We start from the raw sequence: 25,242 nt of genomic DNA on the forward strand, positions 1-25,242 counted from the left end.
CATGTATGATCTCCCTCACGTGTCTCCTGTACTGATGCTGCTGTCATCACCATCTTCCCGAATGTGCTGATCCTCTCATCTCAACTCAGGACATTCCTTCAGCTCTCCTCTGCAACACTCAGCATCTTTAACTCTTTATGCACATGTTTCAGTACACGTTTGTCCATCATTTTAGCTGGTAATTTTAGCTGGAGATTTGACTGAATGTTCTAAGGTGAGAATACAGTGTTAGGCAGGCCTGAATGAAGTCTCCAGTCTGATGCCTTTTCTTTCATCCTGTTCTGATCCCAGTTCAGCTGTTTACACATGACAGGAGTATCGCAGTACTTGTTACCACGTGTGTGATCACAGAGCGCAGCCCACTAGCAGAGTCAGGGAGGTGAAGCTTTGGGAAGTGATAGTCACAAGAATACATCAAAGCAGCACATTCATGTCACGAAATACACAAATGTAATGACAGTCGGCTCTGCTCGTGCCCTCGTGGTGGGGCAGTGATGTTACGAGCCTGCAGCTCACACTTTCACACGGTCTGCGACTGCTTTGCCGGCTGTCCTTCCTGCATTTGGCAGCTTGAACTGAGCTGCTTTTAGTGTGGATTTTGTATTGAACTTCTTCATGTTTGTCTCATCTTCCAGTTTGCTCTTGGAGTGTAAAATATGCCGCCCTGCTGCCAGCAGACCTGCCCATGTTTGCAGCTGGAACACCTCCTCAGTCATGTGAACACGCTCACGGCTACATCGAGTTGACTTATGGAGCTGTTAACCTCCTTCATGCGACTGTGCTTGTTGGGCCTGTGAAGCCAGATGATGAAAAGACATCCAGGGTGTGTTGAAGTCAAACAGCCACTCCTGCAGAGAGCGAGGGCCAGGCCTACGTCTCTGTTCTCCACTAAGTTGTCCAATACGGCAGCAACTTGTAAATTATGGCCACAATTCAAAGGCAGCTCCAAAAGTAATGGAGGCAGCATATCACTACAAAACCTGTTCACCATACTGCTTGCTGTGCTTATCTTTGGATGGAACTGAAGCTACTGTTCCCTCAGTGGATTTAAACAAAGCTGTGGACGTGAAAAATGGTAATTAAGTCAGACGGTACAGATGAAGACCAGACGATCTGATGACTTACATACCACATGTGATAATATAACACATGAGAAGCAGCAGGTCTTGCTCCTCTATAGCAGCTGCAGGACTGCAGGAAGGGAGGATAAAACTGTTTGATTTCTGAAGGGAGTTTGGTGAAGCAGCCTTTAGAAGAGGGGAAAGTGAGGCAGGGCCGTGAGTGTTGCTACGCGATTACAAGATCAAACATTGATTGATTTGACGGCCGAAACGTCTGCGGCTCACTGATGGGAGCTTCGTGTCCTCAAAGTCATCGTTTGACACTGAGACTGAGACGTTTAACCACAAGCTGCTGAAAACAGCCCACAGGGTAAGATCCACCCACAGAGTCCACAGAGTTTAAAAACACCGTTTGATGAAAGCACATCAGAGCCAAGAGATAATGTTTGTTCAATATAATAATGAAGCCCGTCCCTGTGATCAAAGCAAAGGGAGGTGAAGATAAGGTATATAAGCACTGGATTTCCCTCTCAAAGACACTCTGCTACCTGCTACTGCTGCAAGTGCAAACTCACCTGATCGTCACAACAAGGTACGTCTCTCATTCTTACCTTTCATCATGGCATCAGCTGTTTAGATTCTACACAAAACATTTCTGATCTTTATTACATTTGGCGTTCACGTCAAGAGAAAATCCTCTTTTCATGTGTAATTCTTTTCAAGGCCTTGTTTGTGCAAAACATGTTTTCATTCTATCCTTGTACATCACCAAAAGAGCAGTTTAGAAACTGTTGTGTTAATGTTGTCATTTAAGTTCACATTTAAACACTGAGTCTTTGCACAGATGGGTTTTAGTATGGGGATTCCTCTCTTCACGGCTACGGCCTGTGGAATGTCGCTTGAACCAGTAAGTAATGTGCACAATGAATTATTCATTTTAAAAACTCCTTTACTTTTGATTGTAAACTTAAGCCAATTTTGAAACACTGTGTGTCTTTACACAGATCCTCCTTTTTCTTTTCCCCCTCTGCACTGGGGAATACTGATGGGAGCACATGTAAGTAATCTGCACACTAAATGATTCATGTTAAAACAGATCTTTGGTGCTGAACAAAACACCTTTTTTAATTCAAGTGTAAAGTTACAAATAAAGGCAGATCCAAGCTGAGTGGGGTTCAGTAAAGATCTTTTCTTTATCTTCACAGGCATCCGACACATCTACAGGTTGGTTCTCCTCTGAATTGTTGCTCCATCCTGCTGCTTTGTGACTGCACTTCAACAGAAATCATTTGACTTCTACGTTGGATTCTTGTTGCTTATTTCATATCTTTGTTGCAGCTGTGAAGCATTTTCTAACAACAGTTTTGCAGAAGGCTTTAGAAATAAAGTGGGACTCACTGAAGTGAGGAAAGACAAACGATGTGAGCGTGAAAACTGGGTAGCGGAGACCTCTGACGTGCCGTTATTGTTTCTGTCCACAGGGAGAGATGATGGCAGCCATAGCGACTGTGATGGGAAGGCCTCCTCTTTCTGTGCCAGGCACCTGTGAAGATCCCCACCAGGTGCTGACACACGTGCCATCAGGATCCCCACTGATGATGTCACTTCCAGCAGTATGACATCACTGCTGGCAAATCTATTGACAGTTCTGATGAAATTTCAGCACAATCAATAAACAGATGCAAACTCCCCAATAATCTGTCTGGCCTCTTAATGTGACGTCTCATCCAATGAAGCTCAACAGATCTCTGAAACAGCTGAACATTTGCATTCACAAGCGATGATGAAGTGAAGTTCACCATTTTGTCAGATACATGCACTGAATCGAAACATTAATACATGAGGTCAGCAACACTTTAAAAAAATATTCGTTTGCAAATGATTGCATTCTGTTTTAAATTTTAACTCCTTTGGATGTGGAGTTGTAATAAATGCATGATCTATGTGTATTTTTTCCATTTAAGGAATTGCTTGTGTCATGGACAGAATCATAAAACAACGGCCTAATTCTAATTAGTTTTCACGATAATTTCAACTACAGCGTGTGTCCCTCTGAGAGATATTTTCTGATTTTTCTCTAAGCGCTGGTCTTCATTTGTATGGCTGGACATTTTAACATTTCCAGGAACTAATTTGAAACTGTAGTGGACCCCTGAAGGACCTGCTGAATGGCATCAGAGAGGATTTTGCTGAGGTGTCCCCACTGGTGCAACACTTAATGGGGTTCGGCCCTCCATTTCATCTGCAATGAGGATCTTCCAGACTATCCATATACCTCAAGCCAACCATTAAATTTAAAGGACTTCAATGGAATTTCCGCCTCCCAGTGCACAGTGCGGAGCACTGCACTTCCTTATATGGTTATTGTCCGACGTCCTCCCGGTTCCCCCTCCCCCTGCGAGCTGAAGCGGTGGATCATTTCAGGAATCAGGATGCAGTCAGTCAGCTGTGTACGTACCCGTCAAGCACCGGCAGGACGGGCCCAGCCCGGAGGTTCTGGCCGGAGCTTCCAGCGTTACATATTCCCGCTGACATGGACTAACATCAGCTCACAGCTTCAAGCCCAGGGTGAGTTGTGGAAAGCTCAGCGCTCTAAATGAACCAGTAAACACCAGCTTCACACTGTAAGCTCACCGTAAACAAACTTGTTAGCGTGTTTGCTAACTTCGAAGTGATGTGAGGTAACACGTTTAGCCGTTAGCGCCACAAATCATTCGTTCGGGCGTGTGTGTGTGCATACAGGAGCAGAAACAGGTTTGGTCAGTTTTGAACTGCTAGTTTGAGATCTAAACTTCAATTTTGTTGTGCTAAGATGGATTAATGGAGTCCGTGAGGTGGCTTCAGTGCTGAGTGGGTTGTCCAGAATGTCCGTTAACACCAGCAACTCAGGAGAGCAAAGTTTTTAGCGTATTCGTTGACTTTGCAGTGGTGTGTATTGAGCTAAAGTTATTCGCCTTCCCAACAATGTATTTATATCTGATGGCAAATCGTGTCGTTAAACTTAACCGTCTATAGTAATAATTTGGGTGGTAACTAGCTAATGTTTATAGTAAGTTCACAGATCGGCATGGTACCTTTACTGACGCCTCGTAAACTCTGTCATTGTTAAGTATATTTCAGCGAAAATTAAACGGAGCATTTGCTGTTTACTTCTTCCTAAATCTTCCTAACTTAAAAAAAAGGTGATTTGTGTCCCGGAAATAAATAAATAAATAGATAACAGAAGACACAACAGTTTAATGAAACAGACTGTGAGTCCCCTGATGCTACGCAGCATCCAAACTGTTTTGGGGTCAGGGCTGGAGGTATGTTAGCACCATGTGTTACATGTGAATAATTAATGGACATATTGTTGTTTTAAATTTCTAATGACAAGAACTCTGCCACCCACACAGAAGTAATTTGCTCTCGTCCTCCCTCCCTCTCTCATTTTTTAAGACATTGCCAAATCAGGAGCCTGTTTATATCCTTTTCCTATGAAGTTTTGGATTTTGTAGAGATGAAAGAAGAGATCAGAATCAGAATCAGAATCGTCTTTATTGCCATGTAAGTGAAGAGGTTTCACATTACTAGGAATTTGTCTTGGTGATTGGTGCATACATAGAAGGTAAGGAGAAGTAACATATAATAGTAGAATAAAATAAAATTAAATAGAACAAGGTAAAAGAAAATAAAATAAGTAAAATAAATATGGTTTTGGAGATAGTACAAAAGTGAGGTAGTACAGGATGGTTAGGTTGAACTTTTTGTGTCCCAAAGTTGGACAAAAGATAAGATAAATTGATGACTTTCAGCTGTTTGTCGTTGTAAATGGAGACGCTGATGTGTTGAAAAAGACAGAAGGATGCTGTGAAGTGTGTGTCCTGGTTTCTTGGCTGCAGGCTGACTTAGCAAGCTTCTGCATTATTATTGTATGAAATGGTTTCCACCGTGGAGCTACATCAGTGTGTGTCTGCAGAGCTGAAATAAGCCAGACGTGTTTGTCAGTGACCTGCACTGTGGACGTTCAGACATATGATTGTGTGTGCTGGGCTTACATATTGATTTACCTACCTGATACTTCTTTCTGTTGTGTGTGTGTGTGTGCGTGTGAGAGGGAGAGAGGTATGCACTGATGGATTCGACTGAGCTCCAGTGAATTCCAGGAAACTTCCTTCTGCATGGCACTCTGTCACTACATCTTGACAGCAGCGTTAAAATGTAGCCAAGCATTTAATCAAATCCTGTTCTTAAGTACTTATATATTCGCTCACTTAGTCCAGCGGTCGTGGAGCACATAGATTTCTTCTTTTTACAAGTTGGCGTCTTGGGCCTTGTGAGAAGGTGAGCACCCTCCTTCTCACTGTCTCCCACGAGGGACGCGTTTTGATAACGTGGCCTGCGAGGCAGCGTCGGACAATTAAAATTAAAAAGACTTTTCGGACTTTGTGGCGCATGTATACGCGGATGCGTGTGCGCACACACATACACACACACTCGCATGCACACGGAGAAATGGACTCTGTTGTCAGCTTGTATATATTTTAAATGCTTGGTGACATGTTTGGCGTGGCGTACGCCATGGACGCTTCGGCGCTGAAAGTTCAGCCCGCTGCGTCGCTCACCTTCCACAACCACAACTCACCCGTGTCAGTTTTCTCCCCGGTTTAGCATCCAGGCGTGTGGTGAGGTACCCACTACTCGTCCACCTCTTCATTTCAGTTTGTAAAGACTCTGGTTTTTCATACACTCATAGTCACCTGCACTCCCGGTCCGACTCCACTGCTCCTCTGCGGAAGCGCGCGCCGCTGCAGGGGCGGACTTTATTGGGCACAGGGCAAGGGGGCACAGCCCATTGCACTCAGGGGGTTTTTATTTTCTCATGGTGTTGGCTATGTGGTGTTTGTGTAAAATTATTGTGTGGTGTGTACATATTTGGTGTGTGGGTAAATTAACTTGTGCATTATTTATTTGTTTGTATTCATTTATTATGATTAGAGTATTGTATGGACCATTATGTTTATTGGTAATCCCCTCCATAATGGTGTGGACCATTTGGGCTCTACAAGCAGCCCTATTTAAAGGAGCCTCATTTTACTCCTGTTGTTCCTTGGGAGAACTACCATGTGCTACTGTGAGTGTTTGCTATTGCTATTTTTGATTCCTGCATTTTGTCTGGCTGTAAAAACCTTGTGTTCCGGGAGAATAAAAGGGCTTTTCCTGGCACCTGACGCTTTGCTGCCTCCTACTTTCAACCTCTTCCACCTGAATCCGATTTTGCTGAGATCCCGGTATTCGGGGAGACCACTCTGGTCCCTCACAGGCCTCCTGAAAGTCCACCACAGTAGTGCTAATTTCATCAGCGCTGTCAAAATGGTGACCACTTTTTTCACCATTCATGCATGTTGGCATACTGTTGCAGCTATAAGCACGTCCACCTGCCCTCCTGAATGAATGAAACTTACATGTACAGTTAAGATTAGCAGTGCGTAACTGTCGATTTTATAGAAAAATAAAGCTGATGCCTTTCTGCCTTCCTGTTGTTTCTTCAGCACCCCCCCCCCTCGCTCCCCTCCACCCTGCATTGGCCAGGCGGTGTCATGGCATCCCGGCTCCTGGGTCGTCTGAAACGCTCGTTGTTTAAAGATGGTGACGGGTCAGGACCTGAAGAGGAAGCAGGAGGTGTTCAGGAGGAGCAGGATGGCTGGGAGGCTGAGCTGGAGGAGGAGGAGGAGTGTGTGAGCGATCGGCTTGGGGGGACGCTGTGCTTTGACAGCGGAGGAGGTGGAGGAGCAGGAGCAGCACAGGATGGAGACGAATGCGAGGGGTCAGGGCTGGACAGTGACTCTGACTTCCTGGGAGAGTCGATGGAGGAGGGGCTCAGCAGCACAGGTAAGATACTTAGGTGACAAAATATTACTGTTCTGTTTTTTTAAGTGCAGTGTCGTGATCTACCCACGGCAAGCCTAAAGGGCTAAAATACAGTGGAAAGAAGGTGAAGGAAACCTTCAGTGTTTTTTGTTCACAATGGACAGGTTAAGTGCCACTCCGCAGAACTGAAGCAAACCAAACTTAGGCCACCTCTTGAAGTGATCTCAGTTTGGTTTGCCGAGTTTGTTTATTTTCAACTCCACAGCAAAAGTTCATGTCACACTGATGAGATAAACAGCGTGTTAATTTTAAACTTAGTTTTGTCTAAACCTCCATATCATTCAGAAGTGATGCATTGCAGAAATACTGATACTTTTTTTGGATGACTCTACACTGAATGGGGAATCCTCTAACTTGCATATGTGAAGTTCTCCAAATTTCCTTTTCTTTATATATTTATACCAGTGTACACTAAGGCTGACCAAAATACATCAAATTTTCGAAGCCATTGTCATGGGATTGGATGTCCAAATCAGTATTTGAAAGAAGGAGATGCCACATGATAAAATGGTGTTGAAGTTGTCTCTTGTAAGCATACATACAGTCGGACCCCTTCTTAAATCCAGTGGTGACGCCCCCTGCTGGACATCAGAAAGAAAGCAAGAAAGCTACACTTTTCAGACCAGGAAGCTCTGGCCGTATTTTATACATTCAGTGGCCCGTACCTTCCCTTGGTGAAAGTTGGTTTCTGTATCTATAAGATTTCCGTTTGCTTTGTGATTCTGTCTTCATTGTTGGTGTCCTCAAACTCTCTCAAAGACATACATTTCCAAGATGGCGCTGGTGAGGTCGGACGCTGTGGTACCTGCTCCCGAGATTTGTTTGTATATAGTCGTTTTTAAGCGTAATTTTGACTTGTTAAGCCATCCTGTTGTAGGTCGTAACACATACGACAGACAGACCCTAATTAACTTTGGAGCACAGCACTGAAATTATGCTCCTATCAACTTAATCCCGAACACGACCTGGCCCGTCGACATCCTACGAGCAGGCTACAACAACAACAACAATGGACGCACAGGCCGCAGGTCACGGAGGAGGCCCCGAGGGAAACAAGCCGGCGTTAGGAACAGATTGAGACGACCATTCACCTCTGCCCAGCATCCTACTCGCCAATGTCCAGTCACTGGAAAACAAGCTCGATGAACTCAGGGCCAGAATAAAGTTCCAGAGGGATATACGGGACTGTAACGTCATCTGCCTCACTGAGACATGGCTGACTCCCCTGACTCCGGACCACGCCGTTCAACCAGCGGAGTTCTTCTCAGTTCACCGTAAGGACAGGACGGGCGAGTCCGGTAAATCAAGGGGAGGTGGTGTGTGTCTGATGGTGAACAACAACTGGTGTGACAACAGGAACGTTGTGTCTCTCAAACACTCATGCACCCCTGACCTGGAGCTCCTGACCATCCAGTGCCGTCCTTTCTACCTGCCCCGGGAGTTTACTTCAGCCATCATCAGCGCTGTTTACCTCCCACCTCAGGCGAACACGGACACTGCTCTCACCGAGCTACATGAGGCTATATCCACCTATCAAGCTAACCAGCCTGATGCAGCCCTCATCGTGGCCGGGGACTTTAACCGTGCTAACCTGAGGAAGGTGATACCAGAGTTTAAACAACACATCGACTGCCCCACCAGAGGAGAGAGGACTCTGGACCACTGTTACTCTCCTTTCAAGGATGGTTACAAGGCCAAGTCTCTACCTCCGTTTGGCCTTTCGGACCACAGTGCAGTCCTTCTCATGCCGAAATATGAACAACAGCTGAAGCAGGAATCTCCTGCAGTCAGAGAAGTATCACTGTGGACTGACCAATCAGAGGCCGGTGCAGGGCGCACTGGATTCAGCGGACTGGGACATGTTTCGGTGCAGCTCGGACGGTGACATCAACGAGTTCACGGAAGTGGTTGTGGGATTCATTGGGAAAATGGTGGAAGACATAACACCAACAGCCACCATCAGAACTTTTCCCAACCAGAAGCCGTGGGTGGACAAAACTGTCCGCGACGTGCTGAGGGCCCGCACCGCCGCCTACAACTCGGGACTCGCCACCGGTGACATGACGCTGTACAGGGCAGCCACCTACGCTGTCCGTAGGACGGTGAAGGAGGCTAAACGCCGCTACGCCACAAGACTGGAGCTGCAGATGGAGGGGAGCAACTCCAGGGCGCTGTGGCAGGGACTACGCACCATCACGGACTACAAAGCAATACACCCACCCGCGATGAAAGTCGAGAGGTAGGGCTGGGTATCAATCAAAAATTTTCGATACCGGTACCAATACCGGCACCTTCACTTTGATACCGGTTCCTTAACGATACTTTTTTCGGTACCAATTTTATAATATCAATTCTAACAAAAAGAAGATTATATTATACATTACAGTACAAATCTTTAGTTTTATTTTTCAGCTTTGGTATTTGGCCACTCCAAGTGGTTTTCTTACAGAAAAAATAAACAATGAATAATTTCCAGTGCAGTTGCACTGCTTACTTTGGCCTCCAGTACGACTGCAAGGAACCTCGGCGTTATCTTTGATCAAGACGTGTCATTTATTCATCACATTAAACAGACCTCTAAGACCGCCTTCTTTCACCTCCGTAATATCGCTAAGATTAGGAGTGTCCTCTCTCAGAGTGATGCTGAAAAACTTGTTCATGCTTTTGTTACTTCTAGGCTGGACTACTGCAACTCACTATTGTCAGGATGTCCAAATTATTCTATTAATAACCTGCAGCTGATCCAAAATGCAGCAGCTAGAGTTTTAACAGGAATCAGTAAAAGGGATCATATCTCCCCCATCTTAGCTTCTCTTCACTGGCTTCCGGTAAAATTCAGAATAGACTTTAAAATTCTCCTACTTACATATAAGGCCCTAAATGGACTCGCCCCATCATACCTGCAGGATCTAATAGTCCCATATATTCCCAATAGATCACTCAGATCACAGAGTGCAGGTTTACTTACAGTTCCCAGAATTTATAAAAGTAGAACGGGAGGACGAGCCTTTAGCTATCAGGCAGCCCTGCTGTGGAACCAGTTGCCAATCTGGGTTCGACAGGCAGACACCACCTCCACTTTTAAGACTAAACTTAAAACCTTTCTGTTTAGTAAAGCATATAGTTAGCACCAAATAAAGTGTGTAGGGCTGGTAGGCATAGTTTCACTCACCTCATGATATACAGCCACAGGTAGAATAGGTCTGACTAACTGTTAATCTTTAAATCTCTATCATAGCTAAGCTGCTATAGGCCTATGCTGCCGGGGGACACAAACATGATCCACCAAGCAGTTTCCCCTCCTCCTTCTCCTCTTCTATCCTCTCCCCTCGTCAGATTAACATGCAGTTCATTATTTTCTGTCACTAACTGTGTGTCCAGTGCTCCTCGTAGTCTTGTGTCTCTCCCTCCCTCTCTCTCTCTCTCTGTATCTTTCTGCAGGTATCTCTCCATCCAGATCTTCAAGTTGAACTGTAGCCGGCTCTATGACCAACCCAATGTGTATTGTTGACATCTGCCTGTCATTCCTCTATGTACCGACTATGGGCGGGGTGGTTCTCCCTACGGGCCGAAATCGAACTGATAGGATAGTGATTCTCAACATCACATAAAAAAAGAATACACGAATGTTACAGCAGTTCATTATAATTTTCAATACTATAAATTTCCTATAACTTGTGAAATGTTAAAATCATATTGAGGTGGTAGCAAAAAGTGAAACTAAACAGTTGAGATTTTGTTTTGCTTATCTTTTTAGTAATGTCATTTCTCATGTTGCTTTCCTGCCTGTACAACATCCATTGCACGTCTGCCCGTCCTGGGTGAGGGATCCCTCCTCTGTTGCTCACCCTGAGGTTTCTTCCATTTTTTCCTGTTAAAGGTTTTTCTGGGAGTTTTTCCTTAGTCGATGTGAGGGTCGAAGGGCAGAGGATGTTGCTGATGTTCTGTTAAGCCCTTTGAGACAAACTGCTTGTAAAAATGGGCTATACAAATAAAGTTGACTTGACTTGACTTGACTTGCAAAGGTGGAGATTTTGACTCAGGCCGCTCGGTACGGTAGCCGACAAGTACAAATGCGCTGCATATACAGACAGGTGTTGCAAATACAGAAACGCACTGCATATAAGAAACAGATGCAAAAGGAAAACACTGCAAATACAGAAACACACTGCATATAAGCAAACAAATGCAGAAAGAAAAGCCGCACATCCAGTCATACAGCGGAAGTGCTCCAAGCCTCTAGGGGCAGTGCTGAGCTTCCACCCGAGAGACCGACAACAGACGTTTCAATGTCAAAGAAAAAGAACAAAGAATATGTAGTATATACGTAGCGCATTTCTGTATTTGCAGCATTTTCCTTTTGCATCTGTTTTCCTATATGCAGCGCGTTTCTGTTGAACTTGTCGGCCACCGTACGCTCGAGCTTTGTAACGTCCACAGGTGGACTTGAATGCTGAGAGGAGGAAGGATGCGGTCCACTGTGGACTGTCCGCTCTTCTTGCAGTTAAACACGGAGCAACTTTCTGCTCTGAACTTGATTGCGTGCACGATCAGGTGCTTCACCAAATTAGCCGTGTTGCAGGCCTTAGCAACGATGACTTTTTTCGCATATATTGCATCGCGCACTATTGGTATCAATCTTGCTAAAATGGAGCCACACTCGACCTCGTAGCATTTTTTTTAACCGGTTCGACGACACACACACACAACTACAGTTTCCAACACAGATGCACGTGAACCGCGTCTACATGCCGCAATTACAGGTAACGTTACAGCCAATCGCCGGCAGCATGATCAGGTCTTGATTACGCGATTAACCTCTGGGTATCGAAACTTGGCACCGAAAGACGAGGCATATTTCGATACTCGATACTATCGAAGCATTTCGGTCGATACCATAAAAGAACCGAAGTTCGGTACCGAGCCCTACGGAGAGGTGACGCTCACTGTGACAGAGCTGGAGGTGAGGAGGATGTTTAGAAGTGTAAACACCAGGAAAGCAGCAGGACCTGACGGCATTAGTGGTCGGGTTGTAGTCCCTGTCCCAAAGACAGACCAGCCCAGTAACCCCAATGACTGTCGCCCCATAGCCCTCACATCTGTGGTGATGAAATGCTTTGAGAAGCTGGTCAAAACATTCATCACCTCCTCTCTGCCCCCCACCCTGGACCCCCTACAGTTTGCATACCGCCCAGACAGATCCACAGATGACGCCATAACCTTCCTGCTGCACAAGACACTTTCCCACGTAGACACTAGGATGGGGAACTATGTGAGAGTGCTGTTTGTGGACTACAGTTCAGCATTCAATACCATAGTCCCCTCCAGGCTGCTCACTAATCTGTGTGATCTTGGACTGAACTCCTCCCTGTGCAGGTGGGTCCACAGCTTCCTTACTGGCAGACAACAGGTGGTACGTGTGGGCCCCCATAGCTCATCCCCCCTCACCCTCAACACTGGATCCCCCCAAGGCTGCATGCTGAGTCCCCTGCTGTACTCCCTGTATACACATGACTGTGTGTCCACATCAGACAGTAACACCATCATAAAGTTTGCTGACGACACAGCCATCGTGGGGTTAATCTCCCACAACAAGGAGGAGGCCTACAGGAAGGAGGTCACCCACCTGGAGAGCTGGTGCCAGGAGAATAACCTCCTGCTGAACGTCAGCAAAACTAAGGAGCTGATTGTGGACTACAGGAAGAAGCAGCAGAAGGACATCCGTCCACTCTGCATCGGCGGGTCTGAGGTGGAGAGGGTGGACAGCTTTAAATACCTCGGTGTGACCATCACACGGGACCTGTCCTGGTTAAGAAGGCCAGGCAGCGTCTGTTCCACCTCAGACGCCTCAGAGACTTCAGGCTCCCCCTCAAGGTGCTCAGGAACTTCTACACCTGCACCACTGAGAGCATCTTGAGTGGGAGCATCACCACATGGATGGGCAGCTGCACAAAGCAGGACCTCTCGGCCTTTAGGAGGGTAGTCAATCAGAACAACTCTACCCGACCTGCAGGACATTTACACCAAACGATGCAGGTCGAGAGCTGAGAAGATCCTCAGGCAGCCCCATCACCTCGGACACTCACTCTTCTCCCTGTTGCCATCAGGCCGTCGGTTCTGCTGCCTGAGAACCAACACTGAGAGGATGAGGAGAAGCTTCTTCCCCCAGGCCATCCGTCTGCTCAGCAGTGAGCGTTAATCTGGACAATCCTACTCCCACCTGCACTACATGTACATACTACTCATGTATATACTGCACATTTTTCACTTTTTTAAATGTTATTATTTTTTATTTTCTATAGTGTTCTATTTCCAATATTTAAATTTTACTTTAAATTTTACTTACCTATTTTTTGGTAGCAGGGACATAACGAATTTCACTGCACATTGTACCGTGTATGATTGTGTATCTTGTATACATGCATATGGTGTCTTATAGAGTCACATTAGATGGAGTGATGCAACTGAAAACCTCATCTGTGTTGTGCAGACACCAGTCCTTTGGACGTGTCCCCAGTAGCCCCGTCTCCAGCCTCCCTACTCACCCGGCAGCTTCAGGAGAGCTGGAGGAGCCTGCGTGGACTCGGTGGAGGAAGCTCAACCCCTGCTGGAAGGAGGCTGTCAGACAGCTTGTTGTTTGAGGTGACAGATGCCAGTGTGGTGCAGGACAGCTCTTCGAAATACGTGGTGAGTTCAGAAAGAGTTCAAGCAAAGTCCCAGAATTCATGTGCATTTCAAACTGTATATCCCACCCACTGCCAGGTGCCATTATAATGAGATAATCAGTGTTATTCACTTTATCTGTCAGTGGTGATTACGTTGTGGCTGATCAGTGCTGCAGCCTGAAGCACTTGAACTGAAATTAAAACTGGTGATCATTTGAGCTCAGCACTTTTAATGTTGCAGCGATGTTATATCAACAGATCCTTAAAAAGCAGCTATTGAGAAAAAAATGAAAATGAAGTTTAGAAACGTAAAGTCAGCACGAAAGGGTCCAGATCCAGACTCGAACCCACTTGCTGTGAGGTGACGGTGCCAACCACTGCACCACCGTTCACCTCTGGCAAACTTTGCAGAGATAGATTCTACATTTGATCATAACCGCAGATTTTCTGCCTAAACACCTCTTTACATATGCAGGAAGTCTTCATTATCATTGTCATATCGATCGTTCTCTCGCTGTCTCCAGCTGTACACCATCCATGTGATCCAGTCTGGCGGCAGTGATAAGACGCCAGCCATCATCACCCGCCGATACTCTGACTTCCAGAGGCTTCACGCCACACTGCGCCGTAACTATGGAGACCAGATGGAGCATGTCTGTTTCCCTCGTAAGTAGAACTTGTGTCGCCTGTCTGAAATGAAGCCGTGGATGTTGTTGTAATGATGTCAACACTCAGAGAGGCACACTGCTGAGTGGGTTTGAATCCTCGGCAGTCAGGGTCACCGACATCATATAGATGGAAAAAATATATTAAAAAATAGTGACGGACAGATGACGGATCGATGTGAAAGGGTTAACCTTAAGGTGATTGGCTGCCTTGCCTGTTACCTGTTTGCTACTTGACCGCTTCCTGTTTTAATCTCTGCAGGAAAGAAGCTGCGTAGAAACTTCACAGCTGAGACCATCGCTAAGAGGAGTCGAGCGTTCGAACAGTATCTGTCTCACCTGTATTCTCTGTCCACCCTGCGGGGGGCGCTGTGTGTCCGACAGTTCTTCTACCTGACAGACCTGCAGGCTGGACAGCTGTTCATCAGGTAACTCAGACACTAACATCAGCTACACATCAGACTGTCGTATGACAAGCCTCTGACACACCAACGTCACAAAATGGAGTTTTCTCTGATGTTGCAGCAACATGTGACTGTAGGCTGGAAAGAGAGGAGTGTTGGATTTTGCTGATTTCCTGTTGTTTCTGCTTTAGATGTGATATAGATGCAATATTAATCGGAAAATGTGTGGGCTCTTCACCCACAACGCTTTGCGTTTCTGATTCTTGTGAATGAGTTAAAACGAAGGTGAACTGAGCTGTAACTGTACAACCAGCACATCAGTCCCTTAACTTACTGTTCTCAGTGTTTTCCTTTTTCTTTAAATAATAAGCGGGTATCAGTAATGATCTAGACAAATATTAGATCTGATCTCAACAGAACTTGCAGGTAAAGAGACTGTTAACGCTCAGATGGCCCTTGACCAGGTAAAGAGCCTGAACGTCTTCTGAACCGGCAGTTCTGGAAAGTAAAGTACTTTTACTCCAGTACTGTACAATTTTAAGGTACTCGTATTTTCATCCACTTTATTTACTCCTCCACTTTAGCTATCTGCAACATCAAAGTGAACATGTTAATGCATCAATAGTTATGATTCAGTAATATAATTATTCTGAAATGATGATGCTGATACATGTTTACTTTAGCAGAAGTAAAATTATGAACGCGAGACGTGTTACTACTGAAGGAAAAGATTTGATTTTTTTTCTAATTTCTTTCAATGAGTAAACGAGACAGATTTTACTGTTCCTATCACTCTGAGCTCCATTTGTTGGTATTTAGAGTTTGTCTCGTGTCGTTGAGGGTGGGACGTTACCAGGAGGCCTTGGGTCCGCTGCTCAACGCCAAGAGACTGCAACACAAACTGGGCTGGGTAAGTTACTATGGCAGCCAGACTCAGGCCCAGCCCCCAGCCTCCTCTCATTGGTTTTTCACCCTGGTGGGACTGGCAAGCTGTTTTCAGGAAGTGGACCAGCTGGAGGAGGCCCGGGATCACTGTGACCACGCCCTCCGTGTTCTGACCCCCCCTGAGATGCACACTAACACAGAGCACAATCAGCCCTGCACGCTGAGCGAGAAGCTCGATGAATCGCAGCAGCGCATCGGCAGGCCACACCCCCTCCTGTTGCCGTTGTTGCGGGCAGTGGTTCGATTGTCATGGCAGACAGGAAGAGACAAGCGGCAGTGGGAGGGGCTCCTGCAGCACCTGGAGGTGCAGTGGGAGGGCCTGGACAATCAGCTGACCATCAAAGAGTTTCTGATCAAACATACCCTGGAGGAGAACGAGGGGGAGGGTTAGAACCGCACACACACAGTATAATCACTTCACTGCAACATGAGCGCTTTAGGACAGCTGAAATGTTTTGAGAAAAAGTCATGATAATATGAGAAAAAGGTTGAGTTTAAGTAGTTTAAATATTACAGGAGTAAAATCATGATAAAATATTAATTCATATCATTAGCAGATACTGTTTCACAAAACATTGGGAATGTTATGAGAAATGAAAAGTTAATATTTGAACCTAAAATGTATGACAAGAAAAAGAAGCATTGAAAGAATTAAATTGAACTATTGGCCCTGCGATTGACCGGCGACCAGTCCAGGGTGAACCCCGCCTCTCGCCCGTAGTCAGCTGGGATAGGCTCCAGCTCCCCCGCGACCCTGACGGATAAGCGGTATAGAAAATGGATGGATGGATGGAAATTGAACAATTTTGCAGTCAATATAAGTCAGAAATGAGAACTATTTTCGTCATCATTATGAATATTATTATTAGTGTTATTATTGAGTGGGCATCTTTGTGCTTAAGATTCCAATTCAAATTTTGGGACTGTAATTATTTTCTTGCACTTTTGAACCGAGTCCATATGTTCTGCAGTGGACATTTCAAATGAAAGCTTGACTGGTGCCAGTGTGTGACGCTAACAGTTAAAGAGACATTAACTCATCATTAAGTCTTTGATCAACAGGAACCATAACAGCACTTTCCACGCCTGCACGTGTCAGCTGTCATGGCTGACGTGAGTCTGATCAAACCTGTTCGTAGAGTCATATGTGCATGGGAAAAAAATATTCTGACTAGCTGAGGTATTTCAGATTTTTTTTTGTTTGTTTTTTTGTTTTTTAGAAGAACTGATCAGAATTAAGAATGAGATTTTTAATGTTGGTGCCGAACAAGTGATTAATAATGAGGGATAAGACATCAAAGACTTGACACACAGGAAATTATAAAGCAACAACTTCCAGCGGATGAACTGAATGTACATAAACGTTGCACACGACACACTTATGTTGTGTTCACATCATATCAAGTTGGTGACGAAGCTCCTGACTGGAGGAAAGTGTTCGCATCAGCTCTCCAGGCTTCCTGTTGGACCCGAGCGACTGATGCTGCACTGGCAGACGAAAGCGCGACACGAGTACGACATCATGCACACTTACAGACGTTATATTCAGCCTTACTGCAAGCAGATCTGCCACTTCCTGCTTTGGCTGTGCATCCTGAAGCTTCACACAGCAGAACAGCTTTTAACATACAGTTTACATTTCAGCATCAGTATTTTTGTTCTACCTGATCCCACAGCTGACATTTCTTTTAAATGTTGCATTTTGTTGAGCCTGAGTCCTCCTCCACTGTAGTTTACAGCTAAAACAACGTGGGTCTTTTAAAGAGCCAAGCAATACAGAGTTCAGCCTCGTGCGAGAACACTTGAACTTTTCTGCCGTTGTCTTTATGATTTGATCATACAAGTCTGCACCGGCGTGTCATAAATAATCATGTAGCAGCTCGTTTCCGAGGTCTGATCATGAGCATAATCAGTGCTAGTAATTTGCGACATAATGCTTCCTGTTGTGCTCCATTTGATTCAAGTTTCGGTGACGTTTTTAAGGGACATTTAAACTACGTAGTTGCTCATGTTCCACTCACTTGTCTGTTACTTGAAGAGTAACCTCAGTATTTTTCAGCCTGGATCCTGTTTTCCCATGCGTTTGTGTCGAAGGAAGACGATAGTTTTGTCACAAGTCCAGTATTGAAGCAGCTTCTGTGATGTCCGCCCTCACAGTGTTTCCACATCTAACTCAGTAAAGTGTTTATTTCTATCAGTGCAGAGTGAATGATTGTTGGAACAGTTGAAAGCATTAATCAGGGTGCTTTTAGTGAGTTTTGTTGTTGTTTCTATGTTGAGTTTGAATGAAGTTTGTTTTACAAACAGGAAGTGACTCTTTGTGCAGACTGAGTCTGGTATCTGGTCAGAGCGTCCTGGTGGCTCTTTCTTGTTAAACAATAATAATCATATTCTTTAACAAAGGGATCTGTCTCTGTAGGATTCTTTCAGTAACGTCTGTTATTATCACAGTCTGATCCTGTTTGTGGCAAAAACAGGCTCTGTTATTAGACAACGTGGACAGCGTGCACTTCCTCAGGATTACATTGCAGCTTGTTTTGTGGCTGCCAGCTGCAGCGCTCTCACTCATTACTGGGCCAATTTCATTTCAAAAACATGTGAAGTCAAGTCAGTTTTACGCATAGAGCCCAAATGCATACATAGACTCTATACATAGAGTCTATGACTTTACAGTCTGTACAAATTTCCAGCTTCCAACTGAAAACTGTAAGAAACCTCAGGTGGAGCCACAGAGGAGGGAGCCCTCTGCCAGGGCAAAATCATGAATTACATAGATCATTCCAACATTTCTATTCCTCGTAGATTATAAAATATATGTGAAGAATGAGCATCAGGGAGGACAAATCCCCATAGTGACCTGAACAGGACAGGCCTCACAAAGAAGATTTTAACCAGAATATATACACAATTAATGACAAAAACACAGGGTCCTGAATCCATCTGTGCGCTGTGCTTTCCTTTCTGTGTAGCATGTTTGTGAAATCCTCAGTAACTCTGATTTCAGGTGTTTCATTGTTTTTCTCACTGCTGAATGGATGGACTGTTGGAATATTTCTAAATAACACAAACATCAAAACTGCGCTTGAACAATTTGGCTGTTCAGATGAAAGACATGACTCAGCATCACAATCTTTTTTTTTTTTAACGTGAGAGTTTTATATTTTCAAGACCTGTTTTGTGTGTGTGTGTGTGCGTTTCTGATTTTGGCTGCATTTCCGTTGAAATACAACAGAATATAAGCAGTCAGAGACAAAACCGTTTTGTCACAGCTTATTTAGTTTTCATGGAGATGCTGCTCCATGTGGAATATTTTCAAATGTGGGTTGAACTGCAGCAGCACTGCTTCATAGAGGTGTGTATAAGTATATTTTCTAGTGCATTTTATGGAATAAATTTGTTATAAATCCCAAATTTCTCTTGAATTATTTCTTCATGCGTACCCAAAAATTGGCAGTTTACATTGAGGGCTGAGCCAGGTTTGAAGTGGTTTGTTGGAGTGTAATTTTCTCTTTTGATGAACTGAAACTTTCATGCTGAGTCTGGATAATCACGATCGGTTATCAGATCAAACTCAAAAGCCAAATTCTTAAAACGCCCAAGTAGTATCTTCATTCTCAGCCTTCTGTGATCTGAGGTCACAGTTCAACTAGAGCACTGCTCGCTTCATGGCTAACTGAGCTAACGGTAGCTGTAGCTACAGCCAAAGACAACCACAGCGAACAGTATAGTGAGCAACAATTGCCAGTTGCTGTGGTGATTATGCTGACTTCCAAATTCTGCCCATATTTCACAAGTCAGCAACTTCATCCAATTCACTGAATACAGAAAGTGTGGAGTCTCCTAGATAACTCCATGTGTTGCGGGGGGCTATCAGCTATCCTAGCTGACTCGAGGTGAGGTGAGAGGTGGGATTCACCATGGTCACCAGTCAGTCGCTGACTGGGATTCAAACCTGGAACCCTCTTGCTCTGAGGTGACAGTGGTAACCACTGCACCACCGCGCTGCCCTTCTGAATAACTCAGTGATTTTATATTTTTCTGTTTTAATTGTTATTGACCTTCTGTCTTTCTTGCTGTCTTGTCATAGAAGGTAAACCTCAGTTTTTACAAAGAACAGTAACAATGGCTGTTTCGTTCCAGTGAGCCATCCCAGTGTGCACATATTAATACCAAGACTGAAGAAAAGTGATTTGTTTGACTTCTTTAAGAAGACCCAGTACAGTTTTTTGCACATTTTTTTTAATCTGTGTCATTCACTCACACATCGTTATAAATTGTGGTGGCATCAAACAGCATTCATTTCTCCTGATTTTCTCTTTTTCTAGCTCTAGTTGTAGTTTTATTTTTACTGATCCTTTATAATGGTTTCTGGTGTGCTTCCACACAGTGACCAGCAGAGGTCACCCTGCTTCAGCTCATGTGGAAATGATGACGCAGTTTACTGTCAAATTCCTCCGGTCACATGTAGGAGAACAACAAGAGGTTCTGTGGAGGTAAGTGTTGTGTTGTAAAACGTATTCTGTCACTGATCTCGCCGATCCCTGCGCAGTGCTGAAGTCCGCATGAGGACACTGCTGAACGGGTTGGAAAAACACCTGCTTTCCTCTGCACTGCTGGCGAGTGTCGGCTTTAAATACGTCCCTTCATCCTCCACAAAACATCACCATGGTGATAAGGCCAGGAGCTGAGAGATCAGCTGCTGCAAGAAACACCAGTTGCTATAGAAACGATTACAGAGCAGGACTGAAGAGCCAACATGGCAGTTAATGAAGGCTGGTGTCAGGAAAGTTCAGAGAGAGTTTGTGTTTAAAGAGCCAAATCGATGACCATGTGGTGGTTCGAGATTATTAATGTCGCACATTTTGAAAAATACTCCTCCTTGAACCGCCACCTTAACGTGGTGGAGGGGTTTGAGTACCTGAGTGATCCTAGGGGCTATGTTGTCGGGGGCTTAAGCCCCTGGTAGGGTCTCCCAAGGCAAACAGGTTCTAGGTGACAGGTCAGACAAAGAGCGGTTCAGAAGCCCCAGATGAAAGAAAAAACAGCAAGGACGTGTACGTCGCCCGGATTGGCGTTACCGGGGCCTCACCCTGGAGCCAGGCCTGGGGTTGGGGCTCGCAGGCGAGCGTCTGGTGGCCGGGTCTCCGCCCACGGGACCCGGTCGGGTACAGCCCGAAGAAGCGACGTGGGCCCGCTCTCTCGTAGGCCCACCACCCGCGAGAGGGTTCAGAAGGGGCCGGTGCAATGTGGTTTGGGCGGCAGCTGTGGACGGGGATCCCAGCGACCCAAACCCCGGACAAAAACTCTAGCTATGGGGACATGGAATGTCACCTCACTGGGGGGGAAAGAGCCCGAGCTTGTGCAGGAAATTGAGCGGTACCGGCTAGAGATAGTCGGGCTCACTTCCACGCACAGCCTGGGCTCTGGAACCCAACTCCTGGAGAGAGGCTGGTCTCTCTTCTACTCTGGAGTTGCCCATGGTGTGAGGCGGCGAGCTGGTGTGGGCTTGCTCATAGCCCCCCAGCTTAGCCGCCATGTGTTGGAGTTCTCCCCGGTGAACGAGAGAGTCGTTTCCCTACGCCTTCAGGTTGGGGATAGGTCTCTCACTGTTGTTTCGGCCTATGGGCCAAACAGCAGTGCAGAGTACCCGGCTTTCTTGGAGTCCCTGGGAAGGGTACTGGAATGTGCTCCGACCGGGGACGCCATAGTTCTACTGGGGGACTTCAATGCCCACGTGGGCGACGACAGTGATACCTGGAGGGGCGTGATTGGGAGGAACGGCCTCCCTGATCTGAATCCGAGTGGTGTTCTGTTGTTGGACTTCTGTGCTAGTCACAGTTTGTCCATAACGAACACTATGTTCAAGCATAAGGATGTCCATCGGTGCACATGGCACCAGGACACCCTGGGCCGGAGGTCAATGATCGACTTTGTGGTTGTGTCATCTGGCCTTCGGCCATATGTCTTGGACACTCGGGTGAAGAGAGGGGCTGAGCTGTCCACCGATCACCACCTGGTGGTGAGTTGGATCCGCTGGTGGAGGAGGAAGCCGGACAGACTTGGCAGACCCAAACGTGTTGTGAGGGTCTGCTGGGAACGTCTGGCGGAACCCTCCGTCAGAGGGGTTTTCAACTCACACCTCCGGGAGAACTTTGACCAGATTCCGAGGGAGGCTGGGGACATTGAGTCCGAGTGGACCATGTTTTCCACCTCCATTGTGGAAGCTGCTGCTCGGAGCTGTGGCCGTAAGGTCTCTGGTGCCTGTCGTGGCGGCAATCCCCGAACCCGGTGGTGGACACCGGAAGTAAGGGATGCCGTCAGGCTGAAGAAGGAGTCCTATCGAGCATGGTTGGCTTGTGGGACTCCTGAGGCAGCTGACGGGTATCGGAGGGCCAAGCGTGCGACAGCCCGAGCGGTTGCGGAAGCAAAAACTCGGGTCTGGGAAGAGTTTGGGGAGGCCATGGAGGAGGACTATTGGTCGGCCTCGAGGAAATTCTGGCAAACCATCCGGCGCCTCAGGAGGGGGAAGCAGTGCCCTGCTAATACTGTTTACAGTGGAAGTGGGGAGCTGCTGACTTCGACTGGGGATATTGTCAGAAGGTGGAAGGAATACTTCGAGGACCTCCTCAATCCTGCTGACGTGTCTTCCGTTAGGGAAGCAGAGGCTGAGGACCTTGAGGCGGGTCCATACATTGCCCAAGCTGAAGTCACTGAGGTAGTTGGGAAGCTCCTCGGTGGCAGAGCTCCGGGTGTGGATGAGATTCGTCCTGGGTACCTTAAGGCTCTGGATGTTGTGGGGCTGTCTTGGCTGACACGACTCTGCAACATCGCATGGCAGTCAGGGACAGTGCCCTTGGACTGGCAGACTGGGGTGGTGGTCCCTCTTTTTAAGAAGGGGGACCGGAGGGTGTGCTCCAATTATAGAGGGATCACACTCCTCAGCCTCCCCGGGAAAGTCTATGCCAGGGTACTGGAGAGGAGAATCCGGCAGATAGTCGAACCTCGGATCCAAGAGGAACAATGCGGTTTTCGTCCTGGTCGTGGAACACTGGACCAGCTCTATACCCTCCGCAGGGTGCTTGAGGGTTCATGGGAGTTTGCCCAACCGGTCCACATGTGTTTTGTGGACTTGGAGAAGGCATTCGACCGTGTTCCCCGTGGCATCCTGTGGGAGGTGCTCTGGGAGTATGGGGTCCGGGGTCCTTTGCTAAGGGCTGTGCGGTCTCTGTACTCTCGGAGCAGGAGCTTGGTCCGCATTGCCGGCAGTAAGTCGGACCTGTTCCCAGTGCATACTGGCCTCCGGCAGGGCTGCCCTTTGTCACCGGTCCTGTTCATTATTTTTATGGACAGGATTTCTAGGCGCAGCCAGGGGCCGGAGGGTGTCTGGTTTGGGAACCACAGGATTTCATCTCTGCTTTTTGCGGATGATGTTGTCCTGTTGGCTTCTTCAGGCCAGGACCTTCAGCGTGCGCTGGGGAGGTTCGCAGCCGAGTGCGAAGCAGCTGGGATGAGAATCAGCACCTCTAAATCCGAGGCCATGGTTCTCGACCGGAAAAAGGTGGTCTGTCCCCTTCAGGTTGGAGGAGAGTTCCTGCCTCAAGTGGAGGAGTTTAAGTATCTCGGGGTCTTGTTCACGAGTGAGGGAAGATGGGAGCGTGAGATTGACAGGCGGATTGGTGCAGCGACAGCAGTAATGGGGTCGTTGTACCGGCCCGTCGTGGTGAAGAGAGAGCTGAGCCGCAAGGTGAAGCTCTCAATTTACCAGTCAATCTACGTTCCTACCCTCACCTATGGTCATGAACTTTGGGTCATGACCGAAAGAACGAGATCTCGGATACAAGCGGCTGAAATGAGCTTTCTCCGCAGGGTGGCGGGGCGCTCCCTTAGAGATAGGGTGAGGAGCTCTGTCACCCGGGAGGAGCTCGGAGTAGAGCCGCTGCTCCTCCACATCGAAAGGAGCCAGTTGAGGTGGCTCGGGCATTTGTTCCGAATGCCCCCTGGACGCCTTCCCGGGGAGGTGTTCCGGGCATGCCCCACCGGGAGGAGGCCCCGAGGAAGACCCAGGACACGCTGGAGGGACTATGTCACTCAGCTGGCCTGGGAACGCCTTGGGGTCCACCCGGAAGAGCTGGAGGAAGTGTCTGGGGAGAGGGAAGTCTGGGTATCCCTGCTCAAGCTGCTGCCCCCGCGACCCGGTCCCGGATAAAGCGGAAGAAGATGGATGGATTTTGAAAAATACTCAAAACTGAACTACCTCAAGCATTTAACTTGTCTGCTGTTGACAGGACTGCCTTACACAGAAGGAGCTGCGTCCTCCGACATCTGCATGTCAGGAGTGAAAATATCACAGCAGCTCGATGAAGCATCCAAAATTATTTTGCAGGACTACCTGTTAGTCTGATGGTGCATTCAGGGGATCCATGACTGATCAAACCGCAGCTGAGGAAGAAACTGCAATGAGGTGACTGTCATTAAATGAGTTGGTTTCTGTGAGGAACCTCACAGCCCCCTCATCACTCCCCACACACCTGATGTTTTCAGGTCTTCATGGATGTCATCATTTGTTCAGTCGGTTTAGTCCTCGGTGAGTCAGCGTGCACAATACCGGGACCTTGAGACTGAAGCAGCAAAGCAGAATTCAGCCGTCAATATCAGATAATTTGCTCTGCAGTTTTCCTGCTGTAACCTGACAAAATGTCTTCTAGGAAATGAGACAAAACCATGCAGAAAGCTGATTATCATCCGTCTTTACATTTGTACTGGTAATCACGGATTGAAAAATTGTCCCAGATTATCACTGGAACTTAATATGCGCTACTTCTGCTCCCTGTGAAGACAGACCATCTCACAGATAGGAGCCTACAGGACACACTTTATGTAGTTTGTCACGTCTTTGAAAGGACTCGGAGTCTGAGCTCTGGGAGGCGACAGGTTTCTGTTTTCCCATGATGCTTTGTCTCCTCAAACCTGCTCTCTGTGAGATTTTCAGACCTCTCAGCTCATCCTCACTAACTGTTCATTCCTCCCATTACAGGGCTGCATGAAAAACAGATTTTTAAAAAATCATTGTTTAAACATTTCACTTCACTCAAATTTATAAATTTTGTAATTATTTAGTTAGAGGACCATCATTTCAAATAATTTCCTGTGAAGGAATGTCTTTCACCTCCGCTTTGATTTTGGTTTATGGACACAATGAACATGTAACACAAAATCACTGGAATACTTTTTTAAATTCCACGACAAACTTACAGGACATTTAGATTTCCACAGTTTACTGACATGGTTTTACACAAGTTGGGTGGTGAGAACTTCCATCAGATCTCTGTCAGCCCTGCTCAGTGCTAACAGTTTCATGGACACCATGATTCAAATTTAATGTACATTTGTGAGCTCTTCAGGCTTCATGAAAACAAAATTCATGTAATCGAGCGTTCCTGTCTCACGAGCTCATCACATGCACACATTAACTCCCTCCCTGACGTCATACAGACACAACCCTGAGCACGAGACCCTGCAGTGCAGTCTCTGAGAGCTGACCAACACCAGACTGTAGGCCAGCAGGATGCCAACCTCTGGGTATTGCACACAG

General features: G+C 46.5%; 1 protein-coding gene across 6 annotated transcripts in view; it reads left to right on the forward strand.

Moving 5' to 3' along the window:
* snx21 (sorting nexin family member 21) overlaps positions 1-25,242 on the forward strand; it is a 120,452-nt gene that overhangs the window by 16,172 nt on the left and 79,038 nt on the right. For 3 of the 6 annotated variants that reach the window (XM_046396406.1, XM_046396403.1, XM_046396408.1), the window contains 5 exons: positions 6,593-6,932; positions 13,462-13,658; positions 14,161-14,302; positions 14,564-14,729; positions 15,525-19,061. In XM_046396406.1, coding sequence (XP_046252362.1) covers positions 6,641-6,932; positions 13,462-13,658; positions 14,161-14,302; positions 14,564-14,729; positions 15,525-16,041 — 1,314 coding nt within the window. In that variant the 5' untranslated portion in view covers positions 6,593-6,640 and the 3' untranslated portion in view covers positions 16,042-19,061. Of the gene's footprint in view, positions 1-635; positions 1,654-1,905; positions 1,969-2,065; positions 2,119-2,266; positions 2,286-2,542; positions 3,630-6,592; positions 6,933-9,210; positions 9,537-13,461; positions 13,659-14,160; positions 14,303-14,563; positions 14,730-15,524 lie in introns of those variants that run through there. The other 3 variants (XM_046396405.1, XM_046396404.1, XR_006844045.1) reach the window with 3 other exon arrangements.

The sequence above is a fragment of the Scatophagus argus genome, chromosome 8, assembly GCF_020382885.2.
Source record: "Scatophagus argus isolate fScaArg1 chromosome 8, fScaArg1.pri, whole genome shotgun sequence".
Lineage (NCBI taxonomy): Eukaryota > Metazoa > Chordata > Actinopteri > Scatophagidae > Scatophagus > Scatophagus argus.